This window comes from Nematolebias whitei, chromosome 19 (genome assembly GCF_014905685.2).
Source record: "Nematolebias whitei isolate Nwh7 chromosome 19, NemWhi1, whole genome shotgun sequence".
In the NCBI taxonomy this organism is placed as follows: domain Eukaryota; kingdom Metazoa; phylum Chordata; class Actinopteri; order Cyprinodontiformes; family Rivulidae; genus Nematolebias; species Nematolebias whitei.
The window spans coordinates 17,413,092-17,436,157 of NC_056516.1; the positions used below are offsets into that span (position 1 = coordinate 17,413,092).

Here is a 23,066-nt window from a genome sequence, read left to right on the forward strand (position 1 = left end):
GCCAGAACACGAAGCAACATGAATAGAGGAAAACAAGTTAGTGATGTCGCTCTTATTTGATTTTTGTCAGGTTAAAATTAGACTTAGGTGGTTCAGTGTTGGTCTCAAGGACCTTTTATAGTAATTACTCTAAGAATAGAGGAAGACAAGTTGTAATGCAAGTGTTCAGTGATGGCTCCAGACGATCGAAATAAACACAGAATGATAAAGAAAATACTTTTTTTTTTTTTTAGAAAGAAAACGTTCAGAAAAGTATTTGGCTCAAGTTCCCTCAGAGGTCACACACTACCAGAACTGTCTTGACCAAAAGCAACTCAACAAGTCATTTGTGTTCACTGTTGCTGCCAACAGAACATCTGGATATCTAGAGCAGACAGAAGTTATATGAAAATAATGGCTGACTACAATGTGGCTCTTAATTCAAAATAGTTTTTTTAAAGGCACGCCAATCCAGTTATTTTATGCAGCCAAGTAATGGCACAAAAACCCTAAAACAAACAATACGAAGACAGTCAGTGCTTTCCTTTGGAAAGGACAGCTTTCTTTGATCATTTTGGAATTCAATTTAAAATTTTTGGTGACATTTTTATAAAAAAAAAAAAAAAAAAAGCTTTTTCTTAACAATCACAGTGTTTTTCAAAAGTTAGCGTAACGTTGACAATGAACCTAAAACCAGCATTTTGCAGTCTCTACCATCTGTGTGACGTAATAAAGAGTCAAGGCAACTTCAGACATTACATCTAATGCTCAGATTTAGAGCAGAACAATGTTTGATTATTTTTCTCAAATGTAATGGCATTTGACGTACTTGAAATCACAAAGACCAAGTTTACCTGAAGCATCTCCAACTTGGAAGTCACTGTCATCTGAGCTGTCGTAGTCCAGAACATCCAGGAGAGAGGCAGCAAGTGGCTTTACCTGCCGTCGCTTCACGCTGCGCTCCACTGAGATACAAAACAAGAAAATGGGATAAATATATATATATATATATATATATATATATATATATATATATATAAATATGTATATGTATATATATATATATATGTGTGTGTGTGTGTGTGTGTGTGTGTGTGTGAGAGAGAGAGAGAGTTCTTATGAACATGTTTAGCATATTTAGATTCAGTAGCTCAAAACAAAACCATAGGAAACTACTTTAGTAACTGATGATATGTAAAACCCTCAACGGTTTCCAAAAATTAATTAAAAGGCCCGAACAACAAACTGGAATGTAGTGCAGCAGTTTCGACATTTATAATACCAAAAATACACTCATTAACAAAAAGAGTTAGGCACCCTGTGGTGGAAATGAAACTGAATTAAACGTTTTTATATGAAAATATCAGCAGAAGCAAAATGAGTTAAAAAACAGCGCTATTAATAATTGTGCTGTGTCATCAAGTATTCAAAACATGTCAGATTCAATAAACAGAATATCTAATAAAACTGGAAGTTAAATATGTGAGCTCATATCCACCTTATTCCTGGGGGCTCTGCTGTATAAATGATTATGGTAGAACGTCCTGTCAGACAGGAAGTAGCAGTAAGCACTGGTTACCATGGTAGCAGAGCATGGACCGCAATTTATTTGAAAGTACAAACCGGATTCCAAAAAAGTTGGGACACTAAACAAATTGTGAATAAAAACTGAATGCAATGATGTGGAGGTGCCAACATCTAATATTTTATTCAGAATAGAACACAAATCACAGATCAAAAGTTTAAACTGAGAGAATGTATCATTTTATATTTTATTCAGAATAGAACACAAATCACAGATCAAAAGTTTAAACTGAGAGAATGTATCATTTTAAGGGAAAAATCTGTTGTTTCCAAATTTCATGGCATCAACAAATCCCAAAAAAGTTGGGACAAGTCCATTTTTACCACTGTGTGGCATCCCCCCTTCTTCTTACAACACTCAACAGACGTCTGGGGACAGAGGAGACCAGTTTCTCAAGTTTAGAAATAGGAATGCTCTCCCATTCATGTCTAATACAGGCCTCTAACTGTTCAATCGTCTTGGGCCTTCTTTGTCGCACCTTCCTCTTTATGATGCGCCAAATGTTCTCTATAGGTGAAAGATCTGGACTGCAGGCTGGCCATTTCAGTACCTGGATCCTTCTCCTACGTAGCCATGATGTTGTGATTGCTGCAGAATGTGGTCTGGCATTAATGCAGGGTCTTCCCTGAAAGAGATGACGTCTAGATGGGAGCATATGTTGTTCTAGAACCTGAACATAGTTCTCTGCATTAATGGTGCCTTTCCAGACATGCAAGCTGCACATGCCACAAGCGCTCATGCAACCCCATACCATCAGTGATGCAGGCTTCTGAACGGAGCGTTGATAACAACTTGGGCTATCCTTGTCCTCTCTGGTCCGGATGACATGGTGTCCCAGTGTTCCATAAAGAACTTCAAATCGTGACTCATCTGACCACAGAACAGTCTTCCATTTTGCCACATTCCATTTTAAATGACCCCTGGCCCAGTGCAAACGTCTGAGCTTGTGGAACTTAGAAATGGCTTCCTCTTTGCACTGTAGAGTTTCAGCTGGCAACGGCAGATGGCACGGTGGATTGTGTTCACTGACAATGCTTTCTAGAAGTATTCCTGAGCCCATTCTGTTATTTCCTTGACAGTGGCATTCCTGTTTGAGGTGCAGTGATGTTTAAGGGCCTGGAGATCACGAGCATCCAGTAGAGTTTTATGGCCTTGACCCTTACGGTCAGCGATTGTTCCAGATTCTCTGAATCTTTTGATGATGTTATGCACGGTTGATGATGATAACTTAAAAGTCTTTGCTATTTTACGCTGGGTAACACCATTCTGGTATTGCTGCACTATCTTTCTGCTCAACAATGGTGGAATTGGTGATGCTCTTACCATCTTGGCTTCTGAGAGACACTGACACTCTGAGAAGCTCTTTTTATACCCAATCTGTTGTCAATTGACCTAATTAGTGTTAATTGGTCTTCCAGCTGTTCGTTATATACTCAATTTCCTTTTTCCAGCCACTTATTGCTACTTGTCCCAACATTTTTGGGATTTGTTGACACTGTGAAATTTTGAATCAACATATTTTTCCTTTAAAATGTTACATTTACTCAGATTAAACTTTTGATCTGTCATCTATGTTATATTACGAATAAAATAATGACATTTGCCATCTCCACATCATTGCATTCAGTTTTTATTCACAATTTGTTTAGTGTCCCAACTCTTTTGGAATCCGGTTTGTAATTTACATTCAGTTTAACAGATAAAATTCTGTTTTTGTTTTGTTTGCATTTATTTAACAACCATAAACTAGGCAAACTACTAACTGAACTAGGCTAAAGGGCTTTCTCCTACTCTGCTCCTGTATCCTGGAACATCTTGCAAAAAGATCTGAAGCTCTCAACTTTTAACTCTCTGAGTGGCTTCAAACATCTGCTAAGTTCATGGCAAAAACCAATGCAGACCTGTTCTTGTGTTTAGTATTTTACATCGATTTAAAATGTAGCTGTTTCTGTTTTGTTTTTTTTCATATAATTTTCTTTGATTTGTTTATTATATATATATATATATATGTATATATATATATATATTATGAATGATTGTCTACTGTTGTCATCACTCTCTGTTAAAAACAGGTCTCTCTTGTAAATGAGTCCTCAGGGCTCAATGAAACTAACCTGTATAAATAAAGGTTGAATGAATTAAATTGACTAAAAGAGCCGTGCTGAGTTCAGGTACCTGTTGTGTTCACGGCTGCAGAACAACCAGACCAAACTAAATCAGTGGCTACAACAACAGAGTTTTGAACATGGACTCAAAACAAACAAAAAAAGAGTTCCTGTGAATAGCAGTATAGTTTCCATCTCCTACCTATAGATGAGGAATTAAGAAGAATGTGGCTGAAACATATGAACTTAAAGAGACCACCTAAAACGTTGTATATGAGCTCATTTCACTTTGTTGACAAACGGCCGATGGAAGAAAACCTGCATCCTACTTTGTGTCTGGACTACAATAATCCACCGGAGAAGAGATGCCGGATCCTCAGAAGAATTGAAAACAGTGTGATGAGAATATCAGGTCTGATTTAAGTGTATGGAGGGAACAGTATTATAGTATTTGTTCGACTTCAATTTTATGATTTTCTCTGTAATTAACCCAAGCTCAGTGATGGAGGACTTTAAGGCTTTGGCTGGGCTCCATGTCCGCTTTAAGGTAAATAAGATTGTGTCCCACCTCTTTTAACAAAACATGACTGACCTTATTACTGTGTAGATACTGATACTCCTCAGAGTTTTTCAGATTGTTCATCGTTTCACTGTCAGAAGAGCCGAGTCAATGAAGTAGCTAAATATGCTAGCAGATGTAATCTGCAGCACTTCTTCAGCTCGTCCTCAGCAGGCAGTGGTATGATTATACTGTCCCGTTTGAGCTCTGACAGCTGGTGTTCCTACATGTTTAAATTAAATACACAATGTTCTGAGAAACTACATTAGCTCGTACTGTTCGCACAGGAACAAATGCCGGTTCAGGTCCGCGCCAGAAATCACGCCCGTAACTCACGCAGGGCAGAATGGGGGCTAGAAATAAGGTGGATATGGTTTACTGAAGTGTGATGGTAATGGGATTACACAAGCCAAACACTTGGAAAACATGAAATAAAAAGTTGCTTAGCTGCACAAACGAGAAAATCTTTAAACAATACAGACTCCTCGTCTATCAAGAGGCAACAATTACCAGGTTAACTGGTTTAAGTTTGCCACATTAACTGGATTATCTTGTGTTGCATACAATCAAAACTGTCCAAGATTATTATTACTGTTTATTTAAACTGTGGCTGCTAATAATTACATTGAAGTCAAAGTAATTCTTGCAGGACAAGATGATTTGTTAACAAAACATCACCCGTTATTCTTTAACAGGGCTGTACTGCTAAGAAACAATGTAGAGGCGGACAAAATAATTTTATTATAAAATTGAGGAAAGCGGCTTCATTAGTATTCACAACAAATATAATAACCTGACCCTTCTGGCAGCGCTGTGTAAACTTTAAAACTGTGGCAGTATTTTCTGGAACGACCATGTAAACACAGCACAGATCAGTAAGCAAAACTAATCGTGTGGACTCGCAGACGAGCCTGTGTGTGAGTGGACAACAGACTACACGTGCTTCTTCCACCTTCTGCTCAGTGACCAACTCCTCCACCAGCTCACAACTGTACGATCAAGTTCTTGTTTTTCCTCAAACATGCAATTCCAGTTTAATACAGACAAACGTTAGTGGTTAGTGAAGGCTGACATAACAACAGATTACACAAATAGTTAGCTATAGGACTGGACTGAAGGAGAGTCAAAACTAGCCAATGTCCAACAAACAAGAAGAAATGCATATCATCCACCATCTAGCATGCATAAGTTTTAAACAAAGCTCTTGTAGATGAACAGATGCGGAGATATATTCATCAATTAAAACGGATTCTTCATTTTTCTGGACTGAATAAAACGTGCATTGAATTTAATGAAATGTAAACGTGAGACGTCATTTATCTTTGACCCATCAAAATGAATGCGGTCATTTATTTTACAGAATCAAAGTTTAACATCAAACATTTACATTAATTTGGCAAAATATGAAAATAACAACATAATTAAACAGCTTTACAACCAGGAAAACCATACGGCCATGATTTTCCGTTGCTTCACCACAGACATTAACGAAAACTGTACAATTATGATCAATTATCCACACGGCGGTGGATGAGCACTTTACACAGACATTTCTAAATTATCTGGAAGGATTTCTACTTGAGAGAATTTAAAGATGGAAAGATGGAGTTTAAAGGGAGTGAAAGATGGTGTGTGAGGGGGAGTGTTGACCAGAACCGACACTCTCCATTCGAACCCAGCTTTTCCTCGGTACGCTTTGGTAGTAAACTTGACTCATTACCTTTCTGAAGATTAATCAGCAGATATGGAGTTCCAGTTAACGCTACCTGTCCAGCGTCTCCATAGGATGGCTGTGACTCGTCCGAAGTAGTGACGAGATTCCGTCCGACACCAGCTCACCTCAGCAAGTGGACTTCACATGAGTGGAGTCCTTCAGAAGTTCCACTCAGAGGTGGAAGATGTTATAATCCAACTCGGAAGAGCCTGATCATGGCTGGACTTCTGTTCTCCCAAACGACTTCACAGAACTGCGAACATCTCAGAACTTCTCCGCGCTCCACCGAACCGAGAGAACTAGGAAGTACCGGCATTTTAAAGAGCTCTATTTCCGGTATATTTGAGCGTCCCTGATTGGTCCATATCAACCAGACAGGGGTGTGTTTTGTGATGTAAGAGGTTACTAGAAGTCAGAAAACAGCAAGAATTGTTATGGAACAGATTAAACTGTTCTCAGACAGGCGAGAGAAATATTTTGGCGAGTTTGGAGAAACAGGTGCCAACTCCTCTGTTTACGTCTGAGAGGATTTTAAAACAAGACATATGTCTGCTTCGACTCCGACCTTGGACAAAACTTACACTTGCTCATTCAAAGACAGAAATCAGAAAATACATGATTACTCTGTAACAGGCCTTAACATGAATTCTAACTTTGCATAAGCAACTGAAAAATCATTGTTACTGTTTTACAGTTAATAAAATTGATTAGTTCACTGCAACATCTAAAATGGTTTGAACTAAGACACTTTGATTATCAACATTTGTAAAATGGTAATGATAATAAAAAGAGAGTGTTCTTTCACTTGATTTTCAAGAAAGAAATTCTCAGGATGGGTGAACCTGTATTTCTGGATTCAAATCAATGAAATGACAGTTTCTGTCCCACAAGGTTCTTAAGGTCAAGGGTTTTGACCTTAGGCTTAGTTTTGACATCAGGTTAAGTTCACTACACTCTTACACTATCTTTGCATGTGAGTGTATGTGTTTCGCTTATTCATGCTCAAGTTGCAAAGTCAAGAAGTGCTGGAAAGAAACTCCAGACATCCCTCTCTCCAGCTCCTTCTGGGGAACCCAAAGGCATTCCCAAACCACAGAGGATATAAAGTCCCTCCAAGAGGCAGCACTCCAAGAAAATAGCCCAACACTTCAAGGACAGCAGAGACTCTCGGAGCCTGTGGCAGGGAATTCAGTCCATTACAGACTACAAACCCTCTCCACAGACCTGTGACAGCACCCCCTCCCTGCTGAATGACCTGAACAGGTTCTTCGCTCGGTTTGAGGCACAGAATGGCACACCTGCACAAAAAGCCACCCCCCCTCCTGGAGACCAGGTGATCACACTGTCCCCGGACAAGGTGAGGAGAGCATTCAGCAAGACCAACGCTCGGAAAGCTCCTGGTCCCGACAACATACCTGGTCGCGTGCTGAAGGACTGCGCTGGCGAATTAGCAGAGGTGTACTCTGACATCTTCAACACCTCACTGAGCCAGGCTGTGGTCCCCACGTGCTTCAAAACCACCACCATAATCCCTGTCCCCAAGAAAACGTCTCCCTCCTGCTTCAACGACTACCGCCCGGTTGCACTCACTTCCATCCTCATGAAGTGCTTCGAGCGACTAGTCATGCAACACATTAGATCCTCCCTCCCCCCCTCCCTGGACCCCTACCAGTTTGCATATCGGTCAAACCGCTCGACTGATGATGCCGTCGCCACTGCTCTTCATTCAGCCCTCACACATTTGGACAAGAAAGACACCTATGTCAGAATGCTCTTCATCGACTTCAGTTCTGCATTCAACACAATCATTCCACAACAACTCATCTGGAAACTGGACAGTCTGGGTCTGAACACATCACTGTGCAACTGGCTGCTTGACTTCCTTACCGGAAGACCACAGGCAGTACGGGTTGGCAGCAACACATCCAGCATCATCACTCTGAACACGGGGGCCCCACAAGGATGTGTGCTGAGCCCCCTTCTGTTCACTCTACTAACCTACGACTGCTCTCCATCACACCCCTCCAACCTCTTCATCAAGTTTGCGGACGACACGACTGTGGTAGGCCTCATCAGCAACAACGACGAGTCACTCTACAGGAGCGAGGTGAGCCGGCTGGTCTCCTGGTGCAAACGCAACAATCTCTTGCTGAACACAGAGAAGACCAAGGAGATTGTTGTGGACTTCAGGAGAACTCAGACTAAACATGCTCCACTATCCATCAACAGTGTTGTTGTGGAAAGGGTGAGCAGCACCAAGTTCTTGGGTGTGCACATCTCTGAGGACCTCTCCTGGACCATCAACACAGCAGCAGTGGCCAAAAAGGCTCACCAACGGCTCTACTTCCTCCGCAAGCTGAGAAGAGCGAGAGCCCCCACCCCCATCATGACAACCTTCTACAGGGGGGCCATCGAGAGCATCCTGATGAGCTGCTCCACTGTGTGGTACGGGGCCTGCACAGCATCCTGCCGCAAATCCCTCCAGCGGATCGTGAGGACAGCTGAGAAGATCATTGGCACCTCTCTCCCCTGCCTTCAGGACCTCCACAGCTCTCGCCTCAGAAGTAAAGCCCTCTGCTGGGTGGGAGATCTTGACCACCCGCTACACTGCTTCTTCAACCTGCTGCCATTAGGGCGGAGACTGCGTAGCCTCAGTTCTAGGACCAGCAGACTGTGGAACAGCTCCGTCCATCAGGCCGTGAGGATGCTGAACTCTCTGCCTGCCCCCCCTCAGCCCCCTCTCCCACTTCTGCCACCCTGCACACACTAACTCAGCTTCCTGACACCCCCCCCCCCTCAAAACTGCTCTGGGACATTTATTTATTTTTATGAATAGTTTATGAACTCGGTCACTTTAACAGCCTACAAGCTCACTCTACTGTTTATTGCATTATATTTTGCACTACTGTTATGATCAACTCGTCCTGTTTATTCTTTATTCTGGTAATTCTGGTATTGTCATTTCCACTTAATCACCTCATCAGTACATAACTGTGACTATATAGAACCGGTATGCACACCTTCACTTTACTAAGTTTCTCAGGTTTATACTTTATATTGCACTATTGTTTACTCTGGCCTTGCACATCCATTATCTACCTCTCATCATGTTATTGTCTTCAGTCAGCGTCCCTTTGTCTCCTGTTAGTCACTATTGAGCACGTTGCATCAGAGGTCCTGCTGCTGTTCACTTTTATATTTTTTTATACTTTTTTATATAACTAGTTGTGTTAGTTTATTTTTGCTAATGTTGTTGTTTGCTGCAATTTGAGTAGGAGTGTAACGCAATTTCAATTTCTATGTATGTCCTGTACATATGCAGAATTGACAATAAAAATCAATCAATCAATCAATCAATCCAGCGAGATCTGCATGTGCAGGTCTCTTTCCAGTGGGATGTGCCCAGAAAACATAAAGGGAGGCGTCCATGAGGTATTCGGCTCAGATGAACCACCTTAACAGACTCCTTTCAATGTGGAGGAGCAGCAGCTCAAGTCTGAGCTCCCCATAAGAAGAAGCTCCTCAGTCTATCTCAAAGGCTGAGTCCAACCACCCTATGAAGGAACATCATGTTGGCTGCTTGTGTTCTTGATCTTGGGGATAAGTCTCAGCTACTGAATTTTAGGTCAATATACAGAAAAAAAATGACTGATTTAAATTAGAAATGCGCGATATAAACGGTACATGGTAGAAACTATAGAAATTTAGCCTACGTTAGAGATCTGTCTTCTACCGGCTAACCAAAGTAATGCTTTGTCTCAAGTAAAATCAGAGTTGTCAGATTTAATCGTTACTTTTTTTGAGCTGAAAACTGTGCGCAAGTGGCATTAAAGTCTTTTCTTCGAGGGCTAAGTAGCTAAGCTACAAGTTAACTACAGCCGGCTTGCCGTAGTGTTGCCGGATTCAGACACATGCGCAAAACGCTGTGTTCCATCGAAAGGTTTTTTTTTTCGTTGAAAGTTAAAGTAAGCGTTGGTCAACTTTAGAGAAACCTGCTCTCTGATCTCTGAAAAGAACGCTGTGTTGTGTGATTTTACTGCGAGACCCTCTGGTCAAAGCCACAGACTCATTTTGTGTCAGTTCTCCATTAAAGCAGAAGGAGACGCCCACTAGAGGTTTGGAGGGTGAAGTGTTCAGTGTAAAATGCTGCTCTGTTGCTGTTCATGTCTTAAGTAAGACTGGAAACTGTTAAGAGTTAACAACATATTCTTCTGTTTAAAACATATGGCTGAAACTACATTTGATATCTTTTGCACTGTTTTGCACTACAAGAAAGAAGCCTAATACTTGATTTATTATTTAAAAACTCTCTGGACCTAGTAGTGGAATTTTCTTAATTCAAAATATATGATGGCAAAATGACACCCTATGCTTTTTTTTTTTTTAGCAAGTTTTATACCAAAAACATATTGCGATATATATCGTTATCGCCACCCTTCACAATACATATCGTGATATGAATTTTATGCCATATCGCACATTCCTAATTTAAATCTATTTTTGTGTTTTTCACGATGATCAGCTGTGGCATTCATCTTGATAAGGGTTGACTCCAAAAGTTAACCAGGTGCAGGTGAACATGCAGTGATTATTTTCAAAGAGTTTCATTCAAATTTGTCCAGCAGTTCGTGAGAAATTTTGCTAACTGAAAGAAAAAAATCTGATACCTTGAAAACAAACGAAGAATAATAATTGAGTGTCTCAGACCTTTCACAATAAACAGCACTTTTACAGACTTGATTGGCTGGACTCAGAAGTGTGGAAGTGCAGAGCCCCGACAGTCCATGACGTGCACGTAACAAACAAATGACAGCTGAGAAAGCATCTACTATAGGGATCATAACAGGTCATGTTCGAGCCACTCCTCCCGTTGTGGTCTTTAATCGTCCTTTAATCTGACTTCATTTCTTTAGCTTATCCCAGCACTACTTTTATGTCCTGGTGTAGCCATGCTGCCATCATCTCTGACATCTCTCTGTAAATGTGTTAATTTCTTATGGCACCGTCTGTCAACACAATCAGAGAGGAAGTGGAGGTTCAGGTGGAGTTTTGCTGGGCGGGTCATCCAGTGACATAGCTCCTCTGGCCAGTCAATGGCTGCTGTCTGCTTATATCATCACCTCGGAGAAGCCCACTTGAAGTTGGAAACTCAAGCAAAATGGTCCCATAAACTGGGCTGAGTGGGGGTGGGTACCAGCAGTGGGCAGGCCCTTAACTGGCGCCATGTGGTGCAGAACTGATGAGAGTTGAAACAGTGGCAGATCTTCAAAGTACATATATAATAATTTTATCATCACATCAAAACCCTCTGAATCAAACTGAATTGCGACGTTCCTACAAATTCCCACCACTTATAAATAACCTTGTGTTATAAAACTAATGATGTAAAAGTTTGCAAACAAAAAATATGTAGCGTTACCATCAGCTGTTATGACATTATTTTTAAATTAGCGCTGCTCTAAGAGTTTAAAACTCTGTTCAGTTACAATTACATCAGACTCATCTGGGTTGGAGATATAACTTTTCTACATTAGTACTTACTTTCTGTTTGTCAGCATATTTATACCTGAATGCAGGAATTGTATTAGTGTATTGTGATAATGTAGAGATAATTTAAAGACTTTAAATATTTTAACATCTGACAGAATCTCATCTTGTCTAAAAATGATGCAAAAAAAAACTGGTTCATGCATTTGTCACGTCTAGACTGGACTATTGCAAAGGTTTGCTATCTGTGTGTCCAAATACTTCTTTAAAACATCTTCAGTTGATCCAAAATGCTGCTGCCAGAGTTTTAACTGGAGTTAGTGGGAGAGATCATATTTCTCCAGTTTTAGCTTCTCTCCATTGGCTCCCTGTCAAATCCAGAATTGAATTCAAAATCTTATTTCTAACCTACAAAGCTCTCAACAACCTAGCTCCATCTTATATTCAAAATCTTACTGTTCCATATTTTCCTAACAGAGCACTTCACTCTCAGACTGAAGGCTTACTTGTGGTCCCTAGAGTTTCAAAAAGCAGAATGGGAGGAAGAGCTTTCAGTTATCAGGCTCCCCTCTTGTGGAACCAACTTCCAGATTCTGTCCAAAAGGTTGACACATTGTCCAGTTTTAAGACTGGGATTAAGACTTTCCTTTTTGATAAATCCTATAATTAGGGTTGGCTTGTTACGCTGCCTTAAGCTTAGACTACTGGAGGACAAACTGACCTCATTTCCTTAAATGAATTGTTAAAATTTAATAGTTTTCATTTGATACTATTTCTATCTTAACGTGATTCTTGACCTGCCATTGTGTATCTGTTCCTCTCAAACCCAGTCGGTCGAAGCAGATGGCCTCTTGTCCTGAGCCTGGTTCTACTAAAGGTTTCCTCCTCATGAGGAGTTTTTCCTTTCCACTGTCGCCTTCATGCTTGCTCAAAATGAGAGTTCTGTGATGGAGTTAAATTCAAAGCAGTCTGCTCCTCAGATATATAGTGTTAAATTATTATTTTTATCTATGGATGTTTCTGCTCAGCGCCCTGAGAAGACTTCTGTTGTGACTTGACGCTATAGAAATAAATACAACTGAAACTGAGTAGAACGTTTTGATCCAATCATTTCCTCATAGTTGATGGCTATTATGATCCACTATCAAATAAGCGTGTGGTCAGGACTAACAGACTAACATACTGATTGTATTTACAGATTCAACCTGTCAGATTTAATCATGATGGGTTAAAGTTAACAGCACGCTGCTCCTCTGGCTTCAATGATGCTGAGGGACTCGGCTACTAGCAAACAAAGAGCTGCACATCAGGCTAAAAACACAGCAAACCTTGTACTTGCATCCAAAATTAAAAACTTACCACACAAACTCCTTCACCTAAAAGATTTACATAGTTACAGACAAGCAGCCTAAAGCCCTTCACCTGCACCCTCAGCCCAGTTTCTAGTCGTGTTGTCTCTACATGGAAGCTAACTGTGGTTAGCATTAGCTACTGCTTCACACGAACAAACCCAAATGTGGCGCATTTACACAAACTTAAACCCTTTCACCGGAACTTATGCATAGGATCAAAGCTAAGCATTGAGAAGCAGGTTACATCTGTAGGAAAACAATATTAATAAAGGTGCACGTAACAAAAACTAGCAGCACGCCAAGTGTTAGCCTACCTGGCTGAAGCTAACCTAGCCTTCAACTTCTAAAACCAATTTTGAGTTTCCGAGCTTTCTGCTAAAACAACAAACCGCAGAAACAACATTAACGAGACCGTGCTGAGTAAGGAAAAAATGGCAAAGTACATAAACAACTCACTTTGAAGTCTGTATTTACTCAGATGAACGAGCCTCCCTTTGACAGCATGTTACGATGAACAGGAGTGACGTTTATCGACAGGGATGTTGTTGTCATGGAGACACGAGCCGTCAAACATCTTTATCACAGCAAACAATCACTATTAAAACAGGAACAATAAAAACACTGCTTCGTTCCATTTGGAGTACAAAAAAGAAGAAACTCCAATAGAAAAGCCTTTTTTTTTTTTTTTTTACTCGTATAGAAAGATGACCCGGAAGTATTTTTTGTCAGCTTTAAAGAGCTATTTTATGATTTAGACCAAAGCAAAATGTTTCACTTCTCTGTTTTTGATATAAAAGCACAGAAAATTGTAAAAGTGCTTAGAGAGAATGACTTACTTTTATTGCTGTGGCACAGAAACCAAATAAATAGCGTCTTGTTTTTCCTGAATGGTTGCAGGACGCTGGGAGTTTGTCTCTTGTGCGCATGCGCCAAAAGGGTCATGAACATAAGTGAATGGAAAGGGAAAAAAAAAAACATGTTAATGGGGGCTGCCATATTTAATCAGTGGAACCATAGTATGTGGACCAGCAAAGTCAAGCACTGAAGGCATCAAATAAGTAAATGATTAGCTATGAAGGCAGAGGTCAAGCACAACATTTGTTCTGGTCCCCCAAATGTTTTTGATCAGACTCTGCAGGGGCCAGCATTTGTTGTAGAAGACGAATAAATAAAAACATCAATGAAAGGCCTAGGATAACCTTGTAATGCACATCACCCATTGTCTTTATTGCCAGAGTTTCAGACTAAGATTGTGTTACCTTGAGAAATAACAAAGCAGTTTTTGCCAAACTTTGAAAATACTATTACATTTATGTGCTGGTCTTTACTACCACACCGATATTATTTAAGTATCTGCATCAGTGACCAAGTTATAGGCTTTTTGTTTGTTTGTTTTTGTTGTGGTTTCAGTTGACTGTTGCAGCCATCCTAAATCAATGTGACTCCAAAAGCTAATCTTGTACTGTATATCCAATTATCACTTTTTAAAAGTTTTGCTTAAGTTTGTTTTGTGGCTCAGGATATATTTTGGTAACAGACGCACAAATACACATAGACACATGAGAAAAACTATTGTCCATCTCCCCTTAGGCAAGTTTATAATGCCTGCAAATAATCCTCACAGTGGCCAGGCTTGATGTTAAGAAGTTACAATCTGACCAAAATGTGCAGTTTCTCTGAGTCGAACAGGTATTTCAGAATTAGGTCAATTTAAACAACATTTGTTAACATCAGGGGAGCGTTTTATTTAAGGCACAGATGCTGTACCAGAGAGACATCCCTTTTTAAAGACTTTTATTTTTACTGTAAGTTCTGTCAGTTTCATTTTGATGTTTCTCATTGCTTTTGCCAAGCAGTTTTATTTCTATGTTGGATAAATAGTTTTCATTTTTTAATGAAAAGTTTTGTCTTCATCTCTGTGCAGGAATGTTAAAAGAGAGGTTAAATTTTTTTTTTAAACGATTAAAAAAATGTTAATTAGAAATAGGAAAATTTGCAGGTTTGTGTCATCTTCTCTCTAATCATTTAAGGGTACCACTTTACAATAAGGTTCCCCTTATAGATGGCTAATAAATAGTTTATAGATTTGTTATTAATTCCTCTATAAACACTTCATAAATAATTAATAACTGCTTATTATGCATTAATTAAGGGTGACAGGGAGACAAATCTGACCAGTTTCTTGCCAAATAGTGAGCCAAATCTGTTCACCTATAAATGTAATCTAGAGTTGTTATATTAAACATTTCAGACTAAGTTACTACCTTGTAAACACAATAAGTATTTTTAGGATATAATATTAGTTGTAGATACTTATAATGCAGTGATAAAGTACAATACTATATGCTAAAAAAGTAGAATTGCAAATGCTTAATTTCCATCTGTTGCATACACACACACACAAACACACACACACACACACAAACACACACACACACATATATACACACTGTATATACTGTATGTACAGTACATTTATATATATATGTATATAAATATATATATATATATATATATATATATATATATATATATATATATATGGCAGTTGTATATAAATTTGTAGTCGGACTCATTTTCAAAATGAACTTTGTTTCTCTTGTCATGCTTTGACTTTGCCAGTTTATCAAATAAGGAACGATTAAAATAAATGAGCCTAGATTGAACCTGATACATGATACGGAAAAGACTGATGGGCCAAGCAAGCAAAAGGGATGATTACAACTGTCCCTGTCTGATGACAAATGGCCCTGTATTGTTTGGAATGGAGCAATTTTTTTTTATCACTTTGCATCAAAAGGCTTTGGGTATATCAGAATAGCCATCTTTGTCATCATGCCTATCAGTAGTTTCATCATTTCACATCCTGCCCTGATCCACACCGAGCCTGTGACGTACTCACACATAACCCACACTGAACAAGGAGAGTTTTCTGCATGTTTTCAGTAATTCAACCACAGCTCTCAAGTCACCCCATTAATTTTAAAATTTTCTTATTTTTTTAAACGTGCATAGCAAAGTAAAATGTATTTAATTTAAAGCTCTGTTGTTACAGTTCAGTTCAAGCAACTTAAAGGGACAACACCTTGTAATCATTCAATAAGGGGTGTCATAGATGTTTGTTCATAGTTATGGAACCATTTTGTACTTTGTGCTGTTACAGGGACCCATGACACTGGGATCAACAAGGGCATAAGGTTCAAGGTGAATCTTGAACCTTGAGTAATCACTTTAAATCAACTTTGGCATCTATGCACCTCTGTTGGAGCTGAGAATGAACAGGTAGATCTTGTGGCGTCTGGAAAACTTTGGGAAAAAACATCACTGGGTGAACTTGTGTCAATGGCTTGAACCCAGTGAGGACCTGAGATCTGGTGACATAAATGCAACTTTGGGTCTGGTTGTGCCACTTTAGCTGATGCAACGTCAAATAATTTCCTGGCTTGCAGTTCTAATGAATAACAATCTGGTTACATTAAATAACTTCTTAACCAAATTTAAAAGTAAACTGTTCAAATAGATCAGCAGAGCATGACAAGGCAGAAAACATGACAGATATATGTTAAACGAAGGCCAAACAGTACACTACAAGATCTAAGACATACGCTAAACACTGATAATGTAAAACAACACGGAGTAACAACAGTAGCACGAACATATAAATACACTAATTAACCTGTTGTTGGTCAGTAAACTGACCTGCCGCCACATTTTAAAGAGTGCATAAATGAAGAGTAGTAAAGTGAGGAGAAAGTCTCACCTTTCTTCCTCCATCACTCACACCTGCTACAACTACACAAACTGACGATTTAAGCGCAGCACATTACTCAGAGGAGTGAAATGCATATATTATATGTATATTTGATTTAGGAGGCGCAGTGCAGACCCAGAGAGAAGACACGAGATCTGGAGAATGCATCCTACCACAAGTATCAGTCAGCCTGATGAGCCAAAGGACAGAAGCAATTACGTTCCGAGCAAGAATAACACGAGGTTCAAGAGGTAAAAACATTTCTGTAAGGACATGATTTGACACGTGAGGTTTAAAACCTCATTGGAAAAGGAGTAATTGCAACAGATGTTATTTATGAGCCCAGAAGTAAGTAGTAACAAAATGTCTCTGTGATCTATAGCCTTGTTTCACATTTAGATTCAGCATTTAAATTGGAATATTTATTTACACATATGATGTAAATTCTGTGCCACCATGTTCTGAATGTATCTGTCACGAGACTGCTTTTACATTTCATTTACCGTCTGGGAATCGTACGGTGTTAGATGTTTTACTGTCCCGCTGGCTGTGTCTGACCATGTCTTAATGCAATAAAATATTCTCTGCTTACCAATTACCTTTGAGGCATGCACAACTAATTTTATTCAAGAATGTGTCATTTTCATGTCTGTCCTAAATAAATTAGAAAATTCAATGAATAAAATGTAGACTAAAATATTTTACTGGTTAATAGCGATTGGTTTACAGATGCCCATGAGAGCTAAGACTCAAGGATTCTTGGAGAGGATGGATGGATGGATGAATGATGGATGGATGGATGGATGGATGGATGGATGGATGGATGGATGGATAGATAGATAGATAGATAGATAGATAGATAGATAGATAGATAGATAGATAGATAGATAGATAGATAGATAGATAGATAGATAGATAGATAGATAGATAGATAGATAGATAGATAGATAGATAGATAGATAGATAGATAGATAGATATGGATGGATGGATGGATGGATGGATGGATGGATGGAAGGATGGATGGATGGATGGATGGATGGAAGGACGGACAGACAGACATCTAAGCATATACATACACGTATGTATTTTGTGTGTTTTATATGTAGATATACAGTATATTGTAATTTCTGGCTGCATAAGTTTAATCTTTGTCATGATCAGTTAACACTAAACTGATTTTGTATATTGTTTTTTAGTTTGTGTAATGTAAAGCAGAGTTCTACATTTGTAGCATCTTAGCTAGCACGTCTGTGTTACGCGCCATTAGCTGAGCGCTACTTCGTGTTGGGCTATGGTTTCCAAAATAGTTATTGAATCAAGTGTTTACTTATAAAAGTAAAACTAGATGTTTAACAACTTGTTAAAATACACCAGAATGCAGGTAATGGCATCTACTTTATTCAAAAATTTCTGGGGGAGGACCCCCAGACCCCCACACCAGTGTGTCACCCCTACTCCCACTTTACAAATGCTCCTGACGCCAATGCCCACTGTGTTTTTCAAGCCAAGAAACATTGTCTGCAGTGGGGGCTAAGCACCCCAAAAGGGCAGCTTGTACAGTAGAATCACGCTTGGTGAGGGTACTTTTCTCTGCCGCTGATGTAAGGGACCATTCCCAGCACAGAACCAGCTTTCCTCACCAGCCTGTCAAGTCACCCTGCACCTCTCCTCTTAATGCTGCCTCCCCAACACACAACAGTACAGAAGAGGACAGTAGCTTTTTGTTTGTTTCTTTGTTTGTTGTGGAAAATTTTTCCATCTATTCTTTTTCTTTATTCGCTTTTCCATGTAGGGGGGTGGGGAGCTTGTGTCTATCTTCAGTGGTCAGAGAGTAAGAGTGCATGCCCGGACAAACTGGCAGTTTATCAGAATACCACATTAGATACTCAGAGCCAGGACTGACCTTCTGGCAGTTCCTGTAAGATTCTGAACAGACAGAGGTGACCTGGAGGGTTGAACCCAAACTACAGTCGTTGTGCACCAAAGTCCATGTTCAATAATCCAGGTATAAAATCCAACAATGTTCAGTCAGGTCATCTGGACGGTTTCTTTTTTTGTGCTGGGATGTTTTGCCCTACAGTCGCTGTGCTTTTGATGCTGCCAAGTACAACAGCGTTGTAACCATGAAGTGTAAAAGTAAGCTAGCTTTGCAGCTCAATGGCTTGCTGTAGAGATGGCATAGTCAATGTGACCACCAGCCACAGTTAGGTTTTGAACCTACAACTTTTATGCTGTAAGGCAGCAGCTCTGCTTTGCCATGCTGCACATTAGAACAAGGACATTTCTGAATAAATGTTTCAAGAGTGCCACTGCAGCTACTGCTCAAAATGCCAACATACATCATTATTTATTAGCTTAATATTAATTTGGGACTTTTTTTAACAATCAAAGAATGTATGCATTCAATTCAGTTTATTTCTGTAGCTCCAAGTCACAACAGACGTCATCTCAGGGCATTGAACAAAAACATTCACATACATCAATAAAAGTCCATCCATCCATCCATCCATCCATCCATCCATCCATCCATCCATTATCTTTACCTGCTTTTTCCATTTTGGGTCACGGGGGTCGCTGGTGCCCATGTCCAGCGATCACTGTGCGAGGGGCGGGGTACACCCTGGACGGGTCGCAAGTCCATCACAGGGACACATAGAGACAAACAACCATTCACTCTCTCATTCACACCTAGGGACAATTTAGAGTTACCAATAAGCCTAACATGCATGTTTTTGGTCTGTGGGAGGAAACCGGAGCACCCGGAGAAAACCCACGCATGCACAGAGAGAACATGCAAACTCCACCCAGAAAGGCCCCTGGACTGGAGTTTGAACCAAGAACCTGCTCGCTGAGAGGCAGCAGCTCTACCAGTTGCGCCACCGTGCTGCCTCAATAAAAGTCAATCAATAAAAATTATCTAAGGAAGGAAGTAGCAGATTGTGTCGAATCTTCATTTCATCACAGTCTCCCATCCTGAGCAAGTACAAAGGCAACATATAATAATACATGTATAAAAATGTATAATTAGTCCAAAGAAAGCCAAATTCAAAAGAAATGTTAAAGCCGCTGCCAGTGGTTCACTGAGATCATAATAATTAGATTTCCTTTTTTATCCAGACACAAAGTTTCTGAGTTTGGACTCTAGAAAAGGTGCTTTGTTTCCAGAACTCAAAAGAATACGATAAAGTCTTGTCAACAAGAGAAGACACATATTTTATAATGAGTTAAAGATGTTCAGCCTTACTTTCTTTTTCTGAACAGGTTTTAGAAGCAAACGTTCAAATGTAAGGAAGAAGCGAGATGAGGACAGCAAGGACGGCAGGGAGAAGGTTCAGGGGTCAGAGGTCAGGTAGCTGAACGACCCTCTCATGAGGCTGCCACACTTTCTATAAGGAAACCAGCACAGTGAAGATACTGGTTGCAGTTTCATTGACTTGGACATTTCAAACACAGGCTATTTACGCATCAAATTTCATAAAAACCTCAAATTAGAAAAACTAAACTAAATGCCTAATAAAGACAGTTGCTGTCCTACACTCAGGAATAATTCTTCTTTTTGGGGCCAATATCTGTAGCTCTTCTTTGTTGTGATCTGGATCGATGATTTCAGGCCGAGGCAGAGCAGTAACCGGTTCAGACCTTGGCACAACATGTTCCAGACTTGAAGATAACTCGGACGACTGGTCTTTAGATAGATAACTTTATTTGTCCCCGTAGGGAAATTGGTTTGCAGCACTGTCAGCAGACATTTACATAAAGGACATACATGTACAAACATGACATTAACATCCATCATTAACGGCAAAGAAGTTAGAGCTCAGTAATTTATTATAGCTTTTTACTGTTTAATGATTTAATCTCTTCTGGTATGAAAGAACATTTGTCCTGTTTTTTTCTTGAGAATAAAAGAAGGCAGTACCTTCGTCCTGAAGGAAGCAACTTAAATGAAGATCTTAGCGGATGTGTATTGTCTGCTATAATCTTGTTTGCCTTCCTCATAGCTCTGGCCATGTATATTTTCTCCATACTCGTCAGAGTGGTTCCTAACAGTTTGCTGGCTGTGGTTATAATTCTCAAGGATGTCTTCTGAGCCTCTGTAGCATTGCCAAACCAACAGATGTTACAAAATGTTAAAATACCTTCAATAAAAGCTAAATAAAACATTAAAAGCATTTAGTTATTGACTATAAAATACCCCAATTTCTTAAAAAAAAACCATCCTCTGCTGAGCCTTGGTGCTAATAAGGTCAACCAATGAGTTCCACTTTAAGTGACCAGAACCACGCCTAGGTACTTGTAGCATGAGACAGTTTCAATGATAAATGGACTGTACTTATATAGCACCTTTCTATCTTATCCAGATACTCAAAGCACTTTACACTACAATTTGTGCCCTCATTTACCCATTCATACAACACTCTACTAGATCTATACAAAGAATAATCAGTATTTTATTAAGATTCAGTTTATTATTGCCATTGTCAATGAACACGATTCACAGATTAGGAACATGCTTCGGCATAAAGGTGTGAATAAAATATAAAAGTGTAGTGAATGTGGGGGACAGTTTTGCTGTAGCTTCACTACTAATTATTTATTCTTAAAGCTAGTTCAAGCACAAAGAATATTAATTATTTAAGTACAAAGGATTCTTTCTTTTTCGAGTTAAATTAATGCCATGTGACCGAGCTAACTGTGAGGATTGTTTAATCAGTGACATGAGACGCCATTTTATCTTTGACCCATCAGAATAAATGCGGTCATTTATTTAACAGAATCAAAATTTAACATCAAGACATGTACACATTGATTTGCTGATCTGTTTCTGATTAATAAAAACTTGGCACGCTTTACTAACAAGACGACAGAACATTTCTGAAGGCATCTAGATTACTGGCAAAATAGAAAAGTTTAAAGGAAGGAATTGAGAAGTTTAAAAGGAAGATGGATAAGGAAGATGTATGTTTGTTGACCAGAATTAGCACGCTTCTTTCAACACCAGCTCAAACCCCCGGTCCACTTGGTGCGTGGCAACTCGTGACGTCTCTTTACCTTTGCAGAGGATGGATCAGCTCCAGTATAGATGTTCCCTATGCACGCTACCTTTCCAGCGTCTCCGGTCAGGGTGGCTGGTCATCGTCAGAAGTCGTGTGGTTTTTACTCCGTCCAACAGACAAGCTTCCTTCGAAGTTGTAGGGCGTTACGCCGGGTGAGTTCACAGCGAGGCGCTGTGACTCCAGCTGGGATGGACGGATCCTTGTCTCATGGTCAAATCCATCAGCTATTGATTAAATCTGAAAGTTCCTTAGGAACTCTCAGGAACTTCAGTCAGAGATTCCACTCAGAAGTGGAAGACTCCATGAAAGACTGAGTAAGACTGAGTCCGAAGTTTCACTCAGAAGTGGAAGACTCCGGTGAAAGACTCTAGGAATACTCCGGTCAAAGACTGAATAGTTCCAGGAAGTGTTGACTTTTTAAAGAGTCCTCACTTCCGGTCACTTGGTACTTCCTGATTGGTTGAAACAACCAGCAGGGGGGTGTTTCAGTGATATCAGAGGGTTATTAAAAGTCAAGAGAGGCTGCAGGAATGTTTATGAACGATTAGTACAGACAGAGGAATGTTATGGCAAAATGAGACAAACGCAGATGCCAGCTTCTTATTTACTGTCTGCTAGGTTTAAAAACAAGACACTTCGTTCTAATAACTTGCTTTTTGACTGTCTCTGACTTTCGACCGACATCACTACTCCTCATTCAGACAGAAGATCAAAATGCATAATTACTTTGTAAATAGACATTTAACTTGATTTCTAAGTCTAATGGGGTCTAAAAATCATTAATACTGTTTCACAGTTGATTTAAAATGAGTGGTTCACTTCAACATTTAGAAATGGTATGAACTAAACACACTTTAATTATCAAGATATTCTAAAATAGTAATAATAATGAAAAAAAGAAGAGTGTTCTTTCAATTGATTAATTCAGGATACAATTAAATAGTCTCTTGATGAGCTAATTTGTATTTCTGGATTCAAATCAATGAAATAACAGTTCCTGTCCCATGAAGGTCTTCAGAGACAGGTTGTTGTCGGAGGCCTAGTTCACTACAAAAGATCAAAGAAAACATATGTACACCAATACAATACAATACTCAGAAAAAAAAAGTACAATTGGAGTAATGCAATTAAAATGTAGGGGTAAAGTGACCAAGGCAGAGTTATAAAATAACGTAATTATAAGTGTTCAAGAGTCCGATGGCAGAGGCAAAGAAACTGTTCTTATGGCGGGAGGTTCTGGTTTGAATGGACCGAAGCCTCCTGCCCGAGGGGAGTGGTTTGAATAGTTCATATGCAGGGTGAGATGGGTCAGCTGTAATCCGACCTGCTCGCCCCACAGTCCTGGAGACGTACAGGTCATGGATAGATGGATAGCTACAGCCGATTACCTTCTCAGCAGAGCGCACAATGCGCTGCAGTCTGTGTCTGTCCCTGGCAGTGGCCCCAGCATACCACACCATGATTGAATAGCTGAGG

At 39.6% G+C, this 23,066-nt stretch overlaps 1 protein-coding gene across 1 annotated transcript in view; it reads right to left on the minus strand.

Annotated features, from left to right (window-relative positions):
- Positions 1-13,357, minus strand: part of phf14 (PHD finger protein 14) — a 133,025-nt gene extending 119,668 nt beyond the window's left edge. The window contains exons 1-2 of the mRNA XM_037693359.1: positions 13,238-13,357; positions 834-944 (exon numbers count right to left, since the gene is read on the minus strand). Of these exons, the coding sequence (XP_037549287.1) occupies positions 834-944; position 13,238 (112 nt within the window). The 5' untranslated portion in view covers positions 13,239-13,357. The remainder of the gene's footprint in view (positions 1-833; positions 945-13,237) is intronic.
- Between the last annotated feature and the right edge of the window lie 9,709 nt (positions 13,358-23,066).